The 21,705-nt window shown below is 45.9% G+C and overlaps 1 protein-coding gene across 1 annotated transcript in view; it reads right to left on the reverse strand.

Moving 5' to 3' along the window:
• Window positions 1-3,158: 3,158 nt before the first annotated feature.
• The window catches only part of PRODH (proline dehydrogenase 1), a 36,257-nt gene continuing 17,710 nt past the window's right edge, over window positions 3,159-21,705 (reverse strand). Inside the window, exons 6-14 of the mRNA XM_056859517.1 lie at window positions 20,436-20,552; window positions 14,663-14,742; window positions 13,557-13,638; window positions 11,176-11,268; window positions 9,296-9,442; window positions 7,582-7,757; window positions 7,378-7,476; window positions 6,328-6,416; window positions 3,159-3,372 (exon numbers count right to left, since the gene is read on the reverse strand). Coding sequence (XP_056715495.1) covers window positions 3,179-3,372; window positions 6,328-6,416; window positions 7,378-7,476; window positions 7,582-7,757; window positions 9,296-9,442; window positions 11,176-11,268; window positions 13,557-13,638; window positions 14,663-14,742; window positions 20,436-20,552 — 1,077 coding nt within the window. The 3' untranslated portion in view covers window positions 3,159-3,178. The remainder of the gene's footprint in view (window positions 3,373-6,327; window positions 6,417-7,377; window positions 7,477-7,581; window positions 7,758-9,295; window positions 9,443-11,175; window positions 11,269-13,556; window positions 13,639-14,662; window positions 14,743-20,435; window positions 20,553-21,705) is intronic.

Raw genomic sequence — 21,705 nt, forward strand, 5'->3', positions numbered from 1 at the left:
TAAAGAGGAACCCACATTGACCCTAGGGCTTGTAATCTACGTTTCCCACAAAATTTCCTAACACAGATGCACTGATTTAGACACAGCCAGCAAGCAATAATGGCAATTGTGCACACTTTATGCCCATCACCTAAAAATCCTCATGGGGAATTTGAGATTACAATGGGAAGGGGGGAGATCCTGGATGGGCAGAAAGTATGAACAAGATTGTACCTAACTTCGCCATGGCTTTCCAGTGTCATGTTCTTTCAAACCATCTTCCCCCAGGACTTCCTGTGGGGGATTCTCAGAAGGAACCAAGGGTTCCTTGATGAGAAGATCCATTAGCGGCAAACAAACATCCCTGGAAGACAGCTTGATCAGTCTCCTACTCTTTTCCTGGAAGGCAGAAATGCAGAAGAGAATTTGTACATGCTTGGACTAGCGCTCTAGGCTGTTTGGTACAAGGGCAATACCTAAAGGGCCAGCTTGAGACCCCACTCTTAAAAATTGCTCCCAATACCCCCACCCCACCCCAGGGCAGCAAGGGGCTTACAGCTGGTAGGTTAGTCATTGTCTTAGTGGGTATTTAGCTATTGGCACTTGCCTGATCTCGCCAGATCTCAGAAGCTAAGCAGGGTCAGCCCTAGTTAGTATTTGGATGGGAGACCACCAAGGAAGTCCAGGGCTGCTATACAGAGGAAGGCACTGGCAAACCATTTCTGTCTCTTGCCTTGAAAACACCATAAAGGGGTCGCCATAAGTCGGCTGCGACTTGACGGCACTTCACACACACACACACACACACACACACACACACACACACACAGATAAAAATGCCCAGCACTGCTCCCTCTGCCTAAATACGATCCGTCTTGCATCTGATTTACTCCCAGATTCCACTTCATGGTCCTGGTTTGGTTATTAGGCCATAGGATTTCAAAAAGACCAGGCTTGTCACAGAAACCCCTTCAGACCCTTCAAACTGAACCTGTTCCCCGCCCCCCGGAACACCTGATGGTATCTCTTATTTTCAGCACTAGAAGTGGAGAGGGTGGACGGCTGTTGAAGGTTACAATAGCACCAAGCTGAATGCCAACGTAGCAAAGAAAAAAAACAGCGGCTGCCAGATTTTTAAAAGCTGATAGGAAGCCTTGAAAGCACCAGCAGGGCAGATCATCAGTGCTGGCTCTTTGGTTTAAGCACAACGTTCCAGCGGACCTGCAGCAGAGGCAGAGGATTTTCTCCCCTTGCTTCTGGCCTCTCAGGGCACCCTGCACTGTGAGAATATAGAGGCACTGGCAGACCCTTCTTACTGATCTCAGGGGCCTGGCTACTGCCTGACCTCAGCTCCTGCAGGAGGCAGTCCTACCAGAATAGCTTACATACCAGCTGCTTCGCCTCCATGCTCCACTGAATCTGCTTTTTCAAGGCAGAAGATTTAACTGGGAGGACTTACTCAACATCCGTCAGCTGTGGCTATCACAGCTCATGGGCGCCACCTCCTGGACACACTTCAAAAAAGCAGGCTGAACATGAAATGCAAGACCTCTGTCTGTATTGCTCCCCCCCCCCCCCACCACACCCCCAGCAAGACTGTTATTTCCTTGTCAGGGTAGACCAATTCACATGAAGACGAATGGGGAAACTATTGCTCACACCTTAATCCCATATCTTGGCTTGTGCCCTTGATGAGATCATCTACATAGAATCAGTCACATAGTTCCCTTGTGAATACTAATATTTGTAGGCCATGGATGAAGTTATAAGTAATCCAGCCCAGGACATGCTTCCTGCACCTTAGTGGTATGGGGAGCAGGACGGGCGAGGGGGAGAGAAGAGGACAAAAGGTAACTCACATGCACGGCACTGCAGCATTCCTCCACCACTCCCACTTCCTGCAGAACACATCTTTTGCATGACTCCCATTCCCAGCAGTAGAAAACGATGCGGGTTGCATGCTCGAAGAGAAACAGGGAAGCAGTGTACCATCTAGCCTGGCTAAGAGAAGCATCCTTCTCACACCCCTCTAATAACCTTACAAAGATGTAGGCCAGGAGAACAATGGGACTACACTTTGAGGAAAGATGGAGGACTGAATGCGTGACTCACGAGACACAGGTTAGAAGACTGAGGCTCAACAGCATACACCATTCCCTTTATACTACCCTCTAGCCAGGATGACTTGTTTTCCTTTCCTTTATCCCTTAGAAGCTCCTTGATCCATTGATCTTGACCAGCATAATTTTAAATCTAATGTTTGAGGGATATAAGGACTGAAATCAATCTTGCCACTGACAATGTAGCCTTGGGATCCCTGTCACTTAATAAAAAAGGCATTATGTCAGCCACAGAGGCATTAGATTTAGATATTAAAAGGGGAGAGAAATAACGCAATCTAAATTCCTCATGAAAGCGGCATTCCAAAAGGGCATGAGCTAATGAATCAATAGAGCCAGAAGAGCAAGGACAGATCCTGTCTGGGTATGGTATGTTCAAAATTCTGCCTTGCATAACCATAGAGGGGTGGACTGTTTTGAAAACTTTATTCATTTTATAAACAATTTAAAAACAGAAAGTGCTTGAGTATTGCATTCCAAGTGAAGTAACACAGCTAATAGGGGTTCAAACTACTGCAGGCAGTGGCATGATCTTCCCTACTGCTTCGGAAGCAGGCCCGTGATCTTCCTCCTCTCACTCATCCAGGGCCCTTTTGGGAGCCTTGTGACAGAAAGGCTGTACGGCCTGCTTCCAATACATGTTCTCAGCCAGGGCTCTCCAGTGCCCCAGCTGTGGGCAGAACCCTTCGCCCAGTTATTTCCTGTTATGTTTCCTGGAAAAAGAGCCCCCAAAGCCTCTGCTAAACCATTTTCGTTTAGGATGGAGGTGTCTGAGTCCCAGGCAACTGTGAAACAAACTTCAGTGTGCTCCGAGAGGAAAAAACTTCAGTGTGCTCGTAAAGGCAAAAATCCGCTTGGCACAAAAGCATGCTCAGTCCAACATGGCAGGAAGCAGGTCCCGTGTGGTTCCGGCACAGAAGGTAAGGAGATCCTCAGAAGGCACTATATGCTCAGGTGCCAGAGTGGAAAGCGCTACAGCCTGGGCACTGCCAGCAGGCATGGCCAAGGTTATCAGCTCTCCTTGGCAGATGGTCGAGAGGTTCTACTCTGCCCCAGAAGCTGGCGCTCGAAGGGCAAGTCTAGGGTGGGCTTGGACTGTAGAAAAGGGTGCCTGAGAGCAGCCGCCTCTTGAGCTCAGCGAGCAGGAGATGCTGCTCCTGCTTGGCTCTCTTCATGAAGCCTCGGTTTTCCTGGGCTCTCCTGGTCAGGTAAGGCAGCACTTCGTTCACAGGCCCATAGGGAACATATTTGTAGACCGGGAAGCCAGCTTGGCCTACAGGCAATACAAAGATGAAGGGACCATGAATTCACACTCTCAAATGCAGCAATGCCCCTGAACAGCATGGACGAGCACACCCATTGGGCGTGCTGTGTTTTTACAAGGAGAGGACGCTAGACCTAAAGGAATGCAGACTGGGCCCGACAGAGCAACAACACACACTGGTAACAAGAAGGTCTGGAAACACTCCCAGTTTCATTCCACCTTTCTTCCAAGTGGCTCAAGGCAGCAGTGCACACTTCTCCCCTTGTGTGGTGAAGTGGGTCGGAGAGAACTAAGGGCCAAGCTACATGTGACACTGGGAATGCCGTGAGTGGAGCTGTCGGTGTAAGTTTCCCCCCTTTAAACAGCAAGCTGCACAGGCTGCAAAACCCCACACCCTGACCAGGACTGGGCACCAGGCTCGTCACAGGAGGATTTGTCTTCCAATAAACATGGAGAGGACTGGAGAGGTGACATTAATCATAGAGTGGCTGTTGTCATCGGTATTCCGGAGTCACAGCAGGTGCACCTCGGAAGCTCATCAGGGTCCCGTCATGAAAGTATCTGCAATGCCACTCAAGCTTCTGCTAGACAGCTCAGCACCAATCTCTCCCCCCGCCCCTCCGGAGACATGCAGATCTATGGGAGTGTTTGCTGTATTTCCAGGCCTGTTCTTGGATCTTACAAGCAACTGGCGAGTCTTTCAGGGCTCGCTATTTAACTACGTAGCCTAGAACATGACCACATCTCTCCTGCAGCTACATACTGCAAGGAACATGAACACAGCAGTCACTCAAGGAGGCTCTTTAGCAGACAAGCTAACACAGGAAGAGTTTTTCTAAAAAGGAGACAAATCTGACCACCACTAGCCCACAGTAACTAACAAAGGACCTGTCAATATTACAAGGCTGTCAGATTAGTTTGACAGGTGCAGGTTAGATCAGATGGATCTAGTAATGATGCAATCAGCCTGGAAACTCCCTGGAGAGCTAGAGGGAGCTGGCCTGATCCAGTTATGGCCAGTAGGCTGATGCAATTCATTAGCAAGTCATAATGACTAAGCATCTGCTGTGATTGGTGGCTGCGACCACCAGGTGTATATAATGGAGTGAAACTGAAGCTCTGTGTGGGATGCTATGAGCGGAGAGTGTGTAAGAAGTATTTGTATTATATCTTTGCACTGTGAAATAAACTACACTTTTCTAAGTAGCAGAGGACTTTCTGATGGTGTTATCCTGGACAGACTGCCAATCCGCTGGCTTCCGCATCAGGACCTCCCAGTCTAGTAACCAGCAATATTTATTAATTAAAGCATTCATATCCCACCTTTCCTCTTGACTCAAGGCAGCTTACAATAATAGTTAAAACAGCTGAAACCTAAGATAAAATAACAAGCCCCAAACCCGTTGTGTCAGACAAGGATGTATTTTATCTCCCTATCTCTTCAATCTATATGCAGAACATATAATTAGGAAAGCTGGATTAGATTTAGATGAAGGTGGAGTGAAAATTGGAGGGAGGTACATTAATAATTTGAGATATTCCGATGACACTACATTATTGGCAGAAAATAGTGAAGGTTTGAAACGACTACTGCTGAAAGTTAAAAGAGAAAGTGCCAAAGCAGGACAACAGCTGAACATCAAGAAAACAAAAGTAATGACTACAGGAGAATTACACAACTTTTAAGGTTGACAATGAGGAAATTGAAATTGTTCCAGACTTTCTATTCCTTGGCTCCACCATCAACCAAAAGGGAGACTGCAGCCAAGAAATCAAAAGGAGACTGAGACTGGGAAGGGCAGCCATGAAGGAGCTAGAAAAGATTTTGAAGTGTAAGGATGTGTCACTGGCCACCAAGACTAGATTAACGCATGCCATCGTATTCCCTATTACTATGTATGGGCGTGAAAGCTGGACAGTGAAGAAAGCTGATAGGAAGAAAATAGATTCCTTTGAAATGTGGTGTTGGAGGAGAGTGTTACAGATTCCGTGGACTGCCAAAAAAACAAATCAGTGGATTATAGATCAAATCAAGCCTGAACTGACCCTAGAAGCTAAAATGACTAAACTGAGGCTATCATATTTTGGTCACGTCATTTGACGACAAGAGTTACTGGAAAAGACAGTCATGCTGGGAAAAGTTGAGGGCAGCAGGAAAAGAGGAAGACCCAACAAGAGATGGATTGACTCAATAGCAAAAGCCTTCAGTTTACAAGATCTGAGCAAGGCTGTCAAAGATAGGACACTTTGGAGGACTTTCATTCATAGGGTCGCCATGAGTCGGAAGTGACTTGATGGCACTTAACACACACACACAAACCCGTTTCCACCGCCCCCAAAGATGCCTCCTATTCAGACCTCCTCAAAAGTCCTGGCAAATGGGCAGGGCTTGCAGCGCCTCCTGAAAACCTCCACGGAGGGGCCCCTCTCAGCTTTTTAGGGAGCCCATTCCACAGACCTGGAGCCATGATGGAAAAGGCCTGGGCTCTGGTTGATGCCACACAGGCCACCCTAAGAGGTGAGATAGCCAAGAGATCATTGCCTGATGACTGTAGTTGGTACACAGGGACACGTGGAAGGAGATGGTCCTTCCAATATGTGGATCCCAGGCCGTGAAGGGCTTTAAAGGTCACAACCAGCACCTTGAACTGAACTCGGCAACAGACTGGCAGCCAATGAAGCCACTTCAAAACAGGCAACACATGCCCCTTGTGGCTAGCCCCTGGCAGCAGTCGGGCTGCCGCATTGTGGACTAGATGTAGCTTCCAATGTTATCTTCAAGGGTAGACCTATGCAGAGCGCATTTGCAATGGGCTCCTTTTGAATCAGGGCTCCTCCAGAGTAACCAAAAGCTTTCCACATTTCAAGAAACATTAACCGCAGAGTAAGTGGTGATTTCAAACCAAGAGGAGGATAGACTTGGTTTCTGCACAACACTTTCCAGCAACCCACACGGATGCTTACCAAGAGGGAAGGTAATTTGGTCACACATGCCTAGGAGCTGCCCAAAGCAGATCTTGTTCTCAGAGGGATGGATGCCAAGTTCTGCCATCCTGCAGCACAAGGGGAAAAAACATTTAGGTGCCTTCCCATCTTGCCCACCAAAGCACGTCTTACTGATGATTCAAACACCTCCCCCCACCGAATTGCCTTCCAGACTTTACCAGGTAAAGGGCAGAAACAGGGCTGTCTTAACGCATGGACACGCTGGGCAGTTGCCCAGGGGGGGGTGGGGCCTATGAGCATAGGGCCCCAATGCTAATCTATGTATGTTGCGACTTGCTGTCAACAAATAAATATTATACTATACTAAAGAAATTTCATAAATGTTTGTGCAGAACACTTGATTCACAATAAATAACTCATAGTAATTTCATACTGTGCCATCTCCGTCTGTACGCTTTCCCAATCAAGTATCATTTAGAAGAGTTGGTTTTTATATGCCGACTTTCTCTACCACTTAAGGCAGAATCAAACCGGCTTACCATCACCTTTCCCTTCCCCTCCCCACAACAGAGGTGGGTAAGGCTGAGAGAGCTGTGACTAGCCCAAGGTCACCCAGCTGGCTTCGTGTGTAGGAGTGGGGAAACAAATCCAGTTCACCAGATTAGCCTCCGCTGCTCATGTGGAGGAGTAGGGAATCAAACCTGGTTCTCCAGATCAGACTCCACCGCTCCAAACCACTGCAGTTAACCACTACACCACGCTGGCTCTCATTTATATTTAATATTTATATTTACATTGATATGTTGAAATTTTTGTGCTTTTCAAGGCTCATGTTATATTGTTCAAAAGTGTTGATTGGTCTTTGCGGTACAGCATGCTTTTTTAATGTTTAAACACTGGTTTTGTTGGAAGTGCCAATAAATATATCTTTAATTTTATCGACCATTTACATTTCTATTCCTGTGAGCGGTTGTGTAGGCAGGAGCCCCAGCGTACTGCTTGGCCTGGGGGCCTATAATGCTGTTAAAACGGCCCTGGGCCAGAAGCAGTTTGCCCGCCCCCTTGTACCTGTGAATTGCAAACTTCACTGTGTCTTCGTTGTGGGAAGCCACCATGACGTTGGCCTTCCGGCGGCGCTTGATCTCCTCGAGGATGTAGTCCAGGCATCTATAGGGCGTGGAAGACAGGAACAGGAGGGTAAGGGAGCTGCCTGGGGCTGTCTTGCCCTTCCTGCTATACCCCTCCAAGGCTTCAAGCCGCCTGCCCTCTTACCTGTGGTACATCTCACTGGTCTTCTGGTAAGTTGGGTTTATGGGGTCCTCGTAGCCCAGTTCGGCTGCCCTGCTGCGCTCCTGAGTCATGTAGGCGCCCCTAACCAGTTTGGCTCCGAAGTGCCAGCCTTCCCGACGGGAGAGAGCCACGTCCATGGTCACGTGATCATAAGCTCCCTGCTCAGTGAGGGGAAAAAAAGGAGAGCCCGTTGGCTGCCAGGTTAAGGAAAAGCCAAAAGGGACCTATTAGGGAACACCCAGACCTGTAACAGTCATCCTTCCATCCTACTTAAGGTTGCCAAAAGAGATGCTTTGTTCTTTTAAGGTATATTTGTTAGCTGTGTAGGGATTCTAATCTCAACCTTTTCCTTTGTTCTCTGCCTTCCAAGGGACCACAAATACTGACAGTGTATACACAAAAGAGGGCAAATCTGCATCGTGTCTATGTATGTCAGCAGGTGTCTGTCTAACCCAAACTGGAAAACCTAGATTGTACTGCCATCTGCTGAAACATTTATTTCCCTATAACACAAGATGCATTTTCAGTTTTAAGTTACTACATTGAGAGTTCCAATACAATAAGGAGGGTTCGTTGTTCTAGCAAGCTCTACAGAAAGAATGGCTCATTCCCTGTGTCATAGTGGTGTCTGCTAACTCATCCATTCTGAGTCTACCCCAAGGTTTAGCCATTCTGCAAAATGCAACACTGACTCCCCCCACCCGGTGATATGCCAATGTAAGTTTGGCAGATGCCAACATATGTTGTAATAAAGATCAAATGCAAGTCACTCCCAAGCTATCCGACCACACAGACATCCATGTCATCATGCCGGGACTGAAATTAAATATGGGCCCTTTCATTTCTCTCCAGTTCTTTTTTGGTTCACATTTGTCCAAGCATTGTGCCTGAGGAAGAGTACCGTCAAACTCTAAAGCACCCAAACTCATTATGAACAGCAGCCAGTTCTAAATCACAGCTTGTTTTCTTTTAGTGGACCCAGCTGCCCTTAGCTCCCTAAGGCTGCCATCCCGATAGCCTTTTCAGGCTTTAACAAAAAATGTTAACTGACATATTGCTATAGTGTTATGTTATAGTAATGTCAATTACAATTTTAAAAAGCCCTCCCGTGGTAGGGGATGGGATGCCTGAAGTGTACGGAGGCAAGAAAAATGGCCCTGAAGTGGGAGAGACCTGAACTCCCCCCCCCCACCTTTCCATCCACACTGGTACAAACACTCTTTGGCTACAATCTTTAAAAAAGAAGATCAGGTTTAGGAAAGGCTGAAGCCAAAGCAGGGCAAAAGCTGGAAAGTGGTGAGCAGATTCTGGGGAGGGAGGGGACTGCACCTGTTTGGGAGCCAAGGCAGACCCCAAGTAAAGCTGCTTGCCCAAGTGAACACCCTGGGGCCCACCGACTTTCTCTGCCAGAGATTTCCATCTGTCTTAACTCAACTTTTGCCCAGAACTCCTGGCAGCCAAAACCACTTTGCTGCTTTCCAGGTTCATCCCATTTCCATTTGAAGCACCTATTTCTTGAGAGGTGCTGGTGAAGCAGCCGCAGGAAGATTGCAAGAGAACGCCCCGGTGCTTCTGTGCAATCTCAGCGCTTCTCTCCGGCACACTTTGCGCAACATTGCCAGGATCTGGCCGACTGAGCAGAGTGTCCGCCTGGGGGTGGCAAGAGGCCTCAGGCCAGCCCTGGCTCCATCCTCACCTTCAGATAGCACTGGTATGTGTTGAAGATGGCTGCCCTCTGCTGGTTGAACTTGCGCTGCATCTCCAGGGTGAGGCGCCTAATGGCTGGCTGGAAGTAGGTCTGTTCTGCATCCACCATCAACCTCACGCCCAACTCCGTAGCTTTCTGAAAGGGAGAAGGCAGACATGGTCGTAGGGGCCCGGAGGATAGCAGAATCAGCTTGCCCCCCCATACACTAAGCACCCACCTGGGGAAATTCATGGCAAAGTGCAGACCTCTCATTGCTATTTTTCATGCCAAGTACGTACACAAAGGAAGTCTGGCTCTGAATGTATGTGCAAAGTGCTGTCAAGAGCCAGCGTGGTGTAGTGGCTAAGAGCGGTGGTTTGGAGCTGTGGAGTCTGATCTGGAGAACTGGGTTTGATTCCCCACTCCTCCACATGAGCGGCGGAGGCTACTCTGGTGAACTGGATTTGTTTCCCCACTTGTGCACATGAAGCCAGCTGGGTGACCTTGGGCTAGTCACACTCTCTCAGCTCCACCTACCTCCCATGGTGTCCATTGTGGGGAGGGGAAGGGAAGGTGATGGTAAGCCGGTTTGATTCTGCCTTAAGTGGTAGAGAAAGTCAGCATATAAAAACCAACTCTTCTTCAAGTCGCACCCAACTTATAGCAACCCAGTAGGGTTTTCAAGGCAAGAGACTAACAGAGGTGGTTTGCCTTTGCCTTCCTCTGCACAGCGGCCCTGGTATTCTTTGGTGGTCTCCCATCCAAATACTAACCAGGGCTGACCCTGCTTAGCTTCTGAGATCTGACAAGATCAGGCTAGCCTGGGCCATCCAGGTCAGGGATATATCACTATCACACTACCACCCCAGGTCAAGGCCTGGCTCTGAATACCCATTTCCAGATGTCAAATACAGCCATCCTGTTGCCTTCATGCCCTACAAATTTGGTGGTTTTACCCCAAAAAACCACCCTTGAGCCCCACAAAGATTTCCTATAAAGCTTAACAGACCCGAACATTTTCAGATATTTTTTTAAAAAGCCAAAAAATCTTCATATCGGTATGGGGATTCGGTTTCCGAAAATTTTCAGGTCTATTAAACCCAAATCCAAAAAATTCCACAACATCCAGAAACTCTTCTTCCCTGCCTTTCTGAATTCAACAGCCTAATGAAGAGTTCTGGTGAACAAAAAAGCTTGCTTGATGACTGTGCACATCTATGGTCCTAACAATTGTATTTATTTCTGTTCCTTTAGTACCGAGAATGTTCCAAGGCTTTCCTTGGATAGGCCTAAAAGACAGACCTGAGTTCGATCCCAACAGAAGTTGGTTTCAGGTAGCCGGCTCAAGGTTGACTCAGCCTTCCATCCTTCCGAGGTCGGTAAAATGAGTACCCAGCTTGCTGGGGGTAAAGGGAAGATGACTGGGGAAGGCACTGGCAAGCCACCCCGTCAGCAAAGTCTGCCTAGTAAACGTCGGGATGTGACATCACCCCATGGGTCAGGAATGACCCAGTGCTTGCACAGGGGGCTACCTTTATCTATAGAAGAAGAGTAACTGGCCTAAAACCTACATCCAGAATTTGTAGGTGAGGCTGTCCTATGAAGTCTTCAGTCTGCACTTAGCCACTACACTACAGCCTAGAGCACATGAGAGAGGAGACTTGCAGCGTTTAAGAGTAGAAAGAAAGCCCCCCTCCACTCCACCCAGAGGCTGATCTGTGTGATCCCTGGGCGTAAAACCTTTCCTGATCCTGACTATGGCAAAACCAACCCAGTCAAGGACCCCCAAGGATAGCTTTACTGGACATCAGACTCTCACCCCAGAGCACAGTTCCTCCACAGCAGCTGCTGTGCTCAAGCAGGGGAAAATGCCACTCCCAAGCTCTTACCTTGGCCAGGACATCCATCCTCTGCAGCAGCCGTTTCATTTGCATCTCCTCCTCCTCTGTGAAGCTAGACAGCAGGGGCTCAAGTTGCCCTGTCTGCAAGGAGAGAAGACATGGAGGTCTCTAGCTGAAGGCTAGAGACCAACCTCACCCTCCCGCCCTGCAAGCCCTTGGAGCAAGAGAATGAAACTGGGCCTGCCCTGCGCAGTTGGTGGGATGGGATGCAGATAGGGTTGCCAGGTCCCTCTTTGCCACAGGCAGGGAGTTTTGGGGGTGGAGATGGAGGAGGGTGTGGTTTGGGGAGGGACTTCAATGCCACAGAGTCCAATTGCCAAAGCGGCCGTTTTCTCCAGGTGAACTGATCTCTATCGGCTGGAGGACAGTTGTAATAGCAGGAGATCTCCAGCTACTACCTGGAGGTTGTGTGAATTCAAAAATCAGAGCACAAGTCAAAACAAGCTATATTGAAGGCAAAATATGCCTCAACTAGAATATACTGATCGAAATATATTATGAGGAAAAAACCTCAAAGACACAACCGCAGTTGATAAGAACAAGGGGACAAAGTCCAATTTGTACAATAAATATAGAACTCGACGCGTTAAGAAGTACAAAGGCGTAGGAATGCTCACAAGTCATAAAAGTCCATACAAAGAACAAAAAGCAACGGAGCAAGAATATCACGCAATGGGCTTCCGGTAAATTCCCATTTCAAGGTATTTTTTCAAGCTTTAAATTCTTCCGTGTGCTTGTAGCTTCATTCAGAAGTTAGAGGAGTGTGCCTTCCTAATATGTACGGACGGCTGGATAAGTCGTCGATCAGCATATTCTAGTTGTGACATGTTTTGCCTTCAATTCGGCTTGTTTTGACTTGTGCTTTGTTTTTTGAATTCACACTCCCTGTTGAAGCACTAGTAGCCACTTTTTGATTACTACCTGGAGGTTGGCAGCCCTAGATGCAGAGCAAGAGACAAGTCTCCTGCACAGGGAGGTCTGAGGCCTGAGTGAGCAAAGCAGCTTTTGAAGCAACCTACCCCAGTTTCAGCCCACCAGAGAGTGGCCCTGGTTGCTTGCCCCTGCTCCCTCTTCCCCTCCCCCAGCCACAACGGAGGCTAGGATGCTGACCATCTCATAAGCTCACAAGTTAAGACAGAGGGCTTGAGATTGCACCACTGGGGCCTTGCAAGGTTGGAGCACATAAATGGGAGCTTTTTAGGGGTGTCAGTTCTGGGTTGGCAAATACCTGGAGATTTTGGGGCATAGCCTGGGGAGGGAGGGGTTTGGGGAGGGGAGGGTGTTCAATAGGGTATAATATAGGGTTACCAGGTCCCTCTTCGCCCCTGGTGGGAGGCTTTTGGGGCAGAACCTGATGAGGACGGGATTTGGGGAGGGGAAGGACTTCAATGCCATAGAGTCCAATTGCCAAAGCAGCCAATTTCTCCAGGTGAACTGATGTTTATTGGCTGGAGATCAGTTGTAATAGCAGGACATCTCCAGCTAGTACTTGGTGGTTTGCAACCCTAGTGTAATGCCATAGAGTCCACTCTCCAAAGCAGCCATTTTCTCCAGGTGAAGTGATCTGTCACCTGGAGAGCAGTTAGAATCATAGAGTTGGAAGGGACCACCATGGTCATCAATTCCAACCCCCTGCACAATGCAGGATATTCACAACTACCTCCCCCCCACACCCCGTGACCAGAAGATGGCCAAGGTGCCCTCCCTCTCATCACCTGCCTAAGGTCACAGAATCAGCATTGCTGACAGGTGGCCATCTAACCTCTTCTTAAAAGCCTCAGGGGGCTGGATCTAACCCAGGGTTAAGTCGCGGTGGTGTAGTTGTAATAGCGGAAGATCTCCAGCCACCACCTGGAGACTGGCGACCCGAGAGCTTTGGCAAGAGGGCTCTTTGCCCCAAAGGGAGCAGGGCCTTTAAATGATAGCCCTTAAAGAGAAGTTGCACAACTTTGGGGAGGCAGCATTGGAATAGCGAGTAATTAAGGAGGAAATGGACTAATCTGTACTCGCAGACTGACAACACAAGAGCCTTGCAAAGGAAAGGAGCAAATTTGGCACAGGCCACCAAAGCTACGGTTACACTCTGTTTTGGTTAAAAGATGCCTAGGGTGGTAGTACGATAGGGGATCCTCCACCTCGCCTATCTCTCATCTGCAGAGGAGAGATTACAGTGTGGCTGGAGCAACTATGAGGTCCCAGAGTCTGGCTGCTGTTCCCTTGCTGAGTTTTATTAAGCAGACAAAAGAGTCACATACACCAGAGTCCTGGCCAAAGAGAGACTGAGCAACTCCAATGGAAGTGGAAGGATCGCCATTGCCATCATGAGAATCTCCCCTGCCCTGGTCCGTCTAGTAGGCCTGGCTATTTACCTTCATGTTTGGAATGAGCAGCAGTTTGGAAATCTTCGTCTGGGCATCGATCAAGCTGTTCCAGTCTAGCAAGTCCACTGTTCTGGGGGTGGTAGAGAGAAAAGGGTAGCATTTTCAGTGCTGGGTCATAAAAACCTAAGCAAGGCCATGCTGTATCAGACCAAGGTCCATCAAGTACAGCAGTCTGTTTGCATAGTGGCCAGCCAGGTGCCTCTAGGAAGCCCCCAAACAATTCGACTGCAGAAGCATTGTCCTGCTTGTGTTCCACAGCACCTAAGATAATAGGCATGCTCCTCTGATCTTGGAGAGACTAGGTCTGCATCATGACTAGTATCCATTTTTACTAGTAGCCATGAATACCCCCCTCCTCCATGAACATGTCCGCTCCTCTCTGGGGTATGTGTGTGTGAAAATAATTCCTTTACCAAGTCTCACAGAGTGTTTCTCACTTTAAACTGGAGTGCCCAACTCAGGGAGCTGGATCTAACCCAGGAGCTGCAAGATCCCAACCTCTAGCGGGGAAGCAGCAGAGTTAAGTTGCTGTGGGGCTTAAGAAGCTCCAAGAAGACTGGGACCCAATTCCCCAACGGATCAGGCTGCCTTCTGTCTCCACCAGGCATTGTTTTCAGGCTACAGGAAGCCACAGGAAGCTAGAAACCTGAACTGTAATAAATAAAAACCAAGGTTTTCAGGAGGGTGGGTTTTGAGCTCTCCTTCTCCCAAGAACACTTGTAAACACCCAGATCCACATGCCACAAAATACTACCAGGGGGTGTCACCAAAAAGTCCCTGATCCCAAATATGGAAATCCTCCTTAGGGTTGCCAGGGCCCTCTTCACCACCAGCAGGAGGTTTTTGGGGAGGAGCCTGAGGAGGGCGGGGATTGAGGAGGGGAGGGACTTCAATGCCATAGAGTCCAATATCCAAGGGGCCATTTTCTCCAGGTGAACTGATCACTATTAGCTGGAGATCAGTCGTAATAGCAGGAGCTCTCCAGCTAGTACCTGGAGGTTGGCAACCCTAATCCTCCCCATCACCCAAAGCAGCTGCTCCAAAAAGTCTATTACTAAGACACAACCCCCATCCCCCCCAGTCACCAAACTCACCCAGACTCACACAGCTTCTCACCAGTAAACCAGTGCTGGCTCTCTGCCTTGGTGGCGACTCCCAGCTTGGCCAGTGCCTCCTACCAGAGATTAAAGGAACCAGCGTTGACCTTACACCTTATAGCAGGCTGCCCTCGACCCTACCCCTTTCATCCAAAGGAAGCAGGCATTCACCTTGGAAACCCGGCAGCCTCTCGAGGGGCGAGCTAGGGACTGCAGTCCCCCCTCCCCACACAAGGAACCCTGACCCTTGCAATATGTTGTTCCTTGCTGCTTAGGGTAGCCAGGTCCCTCTTCGCCACCAGCGGGAGGTTTTTGGGGTGGAGTCTGAGGAGGCGGGGTTTGGGGAGGGGACAGTCTTCAATGCCATAGAGTCCAATTGCCAAAGCGGCCATTTTCTCCAGGTGAACTGATCTCTATTGGCTGGAGGTTAGTTGTTATAGCAAGAGCTTTCCAGCTACTACCTGGAGGTTGGCAACCCTATTGCTGCTTGACTGCAAGAGGTGCCTTAATCAGCTCGGGTTTCATCAGTATTCCGCTCCCCAGCTTTTGTTATAATGGCAGGATTTGCCAATCCACATAAATGGAAGCCAAAACTGGAACTGTCCCCCACCCCCCGCCTCGCCATCCACAGCTTCAGCTATATGGGAGAGAAAGCAGTGAGGAGGGAATTTATAAATTTAGCTTCATTCAACACTGAGGAAGAACCAGCAAGAGGAAGACCAGCCAACACTGGCTGTTTTTAAAAACCAGACTGTATTATTATTTTTAAATAGGGTTGTCAGGTCCCTCTTTGCCACCGGTGGAAGGTTTTTGAGGCAGAGCCTGAGGTTGGTGGGGTTTGGGGAGGGACTTCAATGCCCTGGAGTCCAATTGCCAAAGTGACCATTTTCTCCAGGTGAACTGATCACTATTGTCTGGAATTCAGTTGTAATAGCAGGAGATGTCCAGCTAGTACCTGGAGGTTTAGCAAAAAAAACAAACAATAATCTATGCTGAAAGATCAAAGTTAATTGCAACAACCAGCATATGGGCTCAATATTGAAAATAAGTGGTGTGCAAAATACTGTACCACTGTATCAGTGCACTCTATAATAATGAACAAAAACTCGTTTGATTACAAAAAATTAGTGTTACTGTTATATGCAATAATATGTGTGTGAAAGTAACACCCTTCCAGATTATTGCATATAACAATAACACTAATTTTTTGTTATCAAACGAGTTTTTGTTCATCATTATAGAGTGCAGTGATATAGTGGTATAGTATTTTGTACACCACCTATTTTCAATATTGAGCCCATATGCTGGTTGTTGCAAGTGCCTGGAGGTTGGCAACCCTATTTTTAAATAAGAGATACTTGGCATTAATCCAGCAGCTGGAGCAATGGAGTTGAAAAGTTTGGATACGTGTGAAAGCTTACAGGCGCCTAAAATTTATAAAATGCAGTTATTTTGAAAACGCTACAGAATAGTCAACTAAAGGGGGGCGAAGAGAACACACAAAGGTAAAACACGGATCACATTATTCGAGACATTTCTCATTACAATGAACTGCTTCATAGCTCTGTAAACCTAGATGGCAACATAATTTTCATTCCTCAAGTAAGCCAGGACAACAGAGGAGCACAGGAGGATTTAAATGTAATTAGGAAACGTGAAAAGAAACACAGCAGCAAGCCAGGTTAGTTTCTATTTGGGAGATTCCAAAACATTTTGGCACCTTGGATTATAAAAGCAATTAACAGATGCTTCTTGTTTTAAAAACTGCTTAAAGCAGAGAGGCAATATCTATTCTGATTCCTATAACGGGGAATATTACTGAGACAGAAGACCAATCTCTTTAAAAACCCAGTATAAAACACTACACATCTATTTTAGCAGCATGTTTAAACAGGATCACACTGAAGTATTAAAAATAAGTTCAGACACAGTTTGTTCAAAAACAGCTGCTTTCTAATAAGATCAGGAAATTATCCAATTTACTGAAAGCCCTCAGTAGTAATATAAAAAGGTGCATTTAACTCCTGATATTCAGAAGGTCTTCATCATGGTCACAGCCAATTGAGGAAAGTTAGCTTAGTTTGGCTTTGGAAATAATTTAAGACTTTGATTTCCCTGCTGTACATTCAACTTCAAAAAATATTAATCACAATTCAGAAGAATGAATGTATTTGAAATGGGGAGCTCAAAGATATCCTTCGTCTCCAGCAGTATTCATTGAACGGATGTTTTAGCTATCATAATAAATAAAGAAATCAGATGAGGAATGTCAAAGTTCTTGGAACAATCTCAACTGCAATACATGCAGATGATATTGCTTCGATACTGGCAGACCTAGTAAATTCAGTTAAAGTAGTATTATAGGTTATAAAAATTATGCCCTATGAATTGTGGCTATAAATTACATGAAGTAAAATATGAATTTTTAGTATTAAACAGTAAGCTACAAACCCAAGATGCAACTGACAATTTTTGCATGACTGTGGAGGGGGGGGGGGGGAGAGATTATGCATTTAAGCACAAATCGTCTGCAAATAGAGGTGCTATTAATGTTGTACTCCAGTCATTAAAAAGATTAATGATAAGATGGAGAAGGAAATTATCAAGTTGGCAATAATTAATATATATATTTTTACAGCCCAATTTTTAATCCTACTTATTTATGTTCCAGAGCATGTTGGGATACCACATCTATTAACGGGGGAAGAAATCCAGGGCAACTAGCAAATTTTACACCAGAATTAAGGAAGAGTGGTATATTATTATCTCAAAACAGTCTACCTGAACTGGTAGCTATCACGATGGGTAGCCGACGTGTTAGACTGTCTGTAGCAGTAAAGACTAACAAAATTTCTGGCATGATATGAGCTTTTGCAAGTCACCCCCAAAATGGAGGAAGTCAAGAACAAAGACTTCCACATGAGGGTTGGAAAATGCACCCCTGGTGAGGAAAGAGCAATGTGGAAGTGGGGTGAGAAAAGCATTTCCTGCCCCTGCATTGCTCACACCCGATGTTGCCCTCCCTGTACTTGTGGGTGGCGCTCTTGCCATGTATCCTCTGAGCAGTTCCTCCTTCAAGCTGGATCCAACGATGTTTTGTTTTGATCTAGCTCAACTAGGAAAGCCACGGGAGGCTCGCAGCATGCCCAGAAGGATCAGGATGTTGTGTGGCTGCATCCCTCAGCCCACACAAGGAAGAAAAAAAAACTCCATGTGGAAGCTGCCCTAGATATATCACTGCAATCTCTTATGATATAAAAAGAGTTAACTCCATGCATTATATGTAATCACCGCCCATATATTAAAGCAGTTTTGATACAGTTGGGGAACAATAAGAATAGGCTTAAACTTAATATCTTCCCCATTACTCCTGCCTTTTGCAATGAAATTGCAGCCAAGGACTGGAAATAAACATTTAGGAAAGGAGCTGTTTTTATAGAATTATTACTCTTATGAAGGACAAGATTTATAATACCTGTGTCAATTTAATGAAAGGGAGACTTCCCTTGTTGCCTTAATTTAATTAAGACATTCTGTAAATCAGTTAAGAAGAGCAAATCAACAGAAAAAGGAGGCCATTTGAGATAACCTCGAGTTAAAGGAATTCTTATCCAAAATTAATGCTTTCCCACTGAATTAGTACAGGAAAGATAAAGAAATTAAAATTCTGTTGAAGCCAGAAGCACAGAGAAATTTGTTCTGAGAAGAAGAAGTCTGTTTCTATAAAGGAAGTAAATGTATCAATTGCTGCTGTTTTTTTATGTATTTAAACCTCTCATATAGTTGGCATCTTATTGCTGTAAAGCTGAATAAATGTTATGGGGTGACAGAGTCATGTAAGCTATAAAGAATATTGTGTGGAGGAACTATATGGAGGAACTATAATATAACCTAGAATTTCTTGAAATCAGTTGTCAAACCTACTGCTGCTATAAATTAAATTGTTTAACCTTAATTATCACCAAGAGGCTGCTGAGATACATGCATTATTTGACCTCCAATGCTCATAAAAGGAATCTGCAGGATGTCTAGAAGTTATCAGTGGAAGGATATGAAAGAGCTGGATTTACAAAGATAGCTGGGAAGAATCTGCAATAACTCACATACAGTGAAATTCATCCATGATTAGATTTAGAGACAGTAATTAGAGGATTCAGTAATTTTATAAAGAGCTGGAACAAGTAGACATTTTTATCAGAATATACCAAGGGAGAATTTAAAGAATTGTGCTGCTTCCGTAGTAATTCACAGCAAAATTTAGCACCTGCAACAACTAGTGTTAGCAGACAAGGATTATTAGATGTATTTTGCAATTGATGGCTTGGATGGCTAATAGGAGGCAATTAGCTTAAATGGCAGATATATTGAAGTTTTTTTGGGAAACCGGAAAAGGCTCTAATCTCATGTATTTTAATAGAAAACAACTCCATGTTTTTATATTTAATAACTAAACATTAATCATGATCAGGAGAATTTTAAATGTCTGAGTTATAATAATAATAAAAAAAAAACACTGCCCATGATCTAGTCTATTTTGATAGATCCCGATGGGTAGCCATGTTAGTCTGTCACCAGCAGTAGAAAAAGAGTAGGAGTCCAGTAGCACCTTAAAGACTAACAAAATTTCTGGCAGGGGATGCTTTCCTGAGCCACAGCCCACTTCTTCAGATAGTCAGAATGTGATTCCATCTATCCTGGAGTAGAGTGAATTAGACACACAATGGCATTGTAAATGTAAAAAGCATGTAAATGACATTAGCAGGCCTGATTGGATTAGGTCTGATATGCAGAGGGGTAAGTAGGCATGGAGAAAATCAGCAGTGGTAATGAGTCAGGAATCCCAGATCTCTATTAAGTCCCAGATAATGCATAGCCTTGAGCTTCATTATTAGTTGTAATTCAGCAGATTACATAAGAAAGGCCCTGCTGGATCAGACCAAGGCCCATCAAGTCCAGCAGTCTGTTCACACAGTGGCCAACCAGGTGCCTCTAGGAAGCCACTAACAAGACAAGTGCAGCAGCATCATCCTGCCTGTGTTCCTCCGCACCCAAAATAATAGGCATGCTCCTCTGATACTAGAGAGAATAGGTATGCAGCATGACTAATATCCATTCTAACTAACAGCCATGAATACCCCTCTCCTCCATGAATATGTCCACTCCCCTCTTAAAGCCCTCCAAGCTGGCAGCCATCACCACATCCTGGGGCAGGGAGTTCCACAATTTAACCATGCATTGTGTGAAAAAATACTTCCTTTTATCTGTTTTGAATCTCTCACCCTCCAGCTTTAGCAGATGACCCCGTGTTCTAGTATTATGGGAGAGGGAGAAAAAGAGAGACCGCTGAATTACAACTAAATGAAGCTCAAAACTATGCATTCTAAGACTTAATAGAGATCTGGGATTCCTGTCTCATTTCCAATGCTGATTTCTCCACGCTTCCCTGCATATCACACCTAATCCAATCACGCCTACTAATGTCATTTACGTGCTTTTTACACTTACATTGTGTGTCTAATTCACCCTTCTCTACTTAAGAATAGATGTAATCACATTCTAGCTGTATCTGAAGAAGTGAGCTATGGCTCACAAAAGCTCATACCCTGCCAGAAATTTTTGTTAGTCTCCAAGGTGCTACTGGACTCCTACTCTTTTCTACTGCTAATTTATTTTGACTAGACAGAAGTGAAAAAACAGAGAAATTTTGTCCTCTGGTGCTCCAAGGGAGTGTCACTTATCGGGGGGGGGGGAAAGGCAGAGTACCACTCACCTGCAGTTTCTTCACCTCCAGCTTGGTCTCCAGGGCTGCGAGACCCCCCATGCCCTGCTCTGTAGCCATCTGGTGGAAGAACGTCTGCCACTTCACCAACACCTCCGAGAACTGCAGCTGGAGACAGGTAGAGTACAAGCCCCATTTAGGCAGGCTCTGCAGGTGGAAGGAAGCTCATGTGGGCCAGATGGCCCAGAAACAAGAACACGAGAAGGGCCCTGCTAGGTCAGATTAACAGCATGCCAACTGAGTCCAGCATATTGCTTGCCAGGCAGATGTCACCAACCAGGGCGTGAAGCCAAGAGCCCTCTTCTGTTCCACAGCAGCTCTCACTCTAACATGTGTTGCCTCTGAACATGGCTGTTCCATGACAAAACACTCCCAGAATGAATCTTATTCCCCTCTTTAAAGACCACCATCCTTTTGCAGTTGAGAATTCTATAGTTTATATGTTGCGTGAAGCTGGATTTTTGTCTATGCTGAACTCACTGCCAAGGGCAGTAACAATAGGAAATATATATGCCCCTAACCATCAGAAAAAACAATTTTTCAATAAATTACACGACACCCTTGTAAAGGAAGTGGAAGGAGACCTTATCTTAGGAGGAGACTTCAATGTTGTTATGGACTTGAAAGCTGACAGAAGTGAAAAGAAGACAGGGAGTTATAAGAACAAGAGTATTGCATTAACGTATATGATGAAAAAGACCATCACTAATTTCCAATTAGTTGACATTTGGAGACTTAAGCACAATTCAGAAACAGAATACTCCTTTTACTCAACAGCTCACAAGTCATCATCTAGAACTGATATATTCTTAATTTCAAAACCTCTGGTAAATATAGGATGTGAAACGGAAATAGATAACTTTCTCTACGCTAACCATATCCCCATATTTTTATGGTTAAGTATAAAGGAAAAAAAGGAGTAAAACCTGGGCTCTCAACAACGAACTATTAAATAATGCCAAAGGCAAAGAGAAATTAGAGAAGGAACTTTAATCCTTTCTCATTGTGAACAACTATGTGTGTGTGTAAAGAGCCATCAAGTCGCAGCCGACTTATGGCGACCCCTTTTAGGGTTTTCATGGCAAGAGACTAACAGAGGTGGTTTGCCAGTGCCTTAGCAACCCTGGACTTCCTTGGTGGTCTCCCATCCAAATACTAAGCAGGGCTGACCCTGCTTAGCTTCTGAGATCTGACGAGATCAGGCTAGCCTGGGCCATCCAGGTCAGGGTACAACTCTACCAGCTCAGATATAATGGGTGTG

The sequence above is a fragment of the Euleptes europaea genome, chromosome 13 (genome assembly GCF_029931775.1).
Source record: "Euleptes europaea isolate rEulEur1 chromosome 13, rEulEur1.hap1, whole genome shotgun sequence".
Lineage (NCBI taxonomy): Eukaryota > Metazoa > Chordata > Lepidosauria > Squamata > Sphaerodactylidae > Euleptes > Euleptes europaea.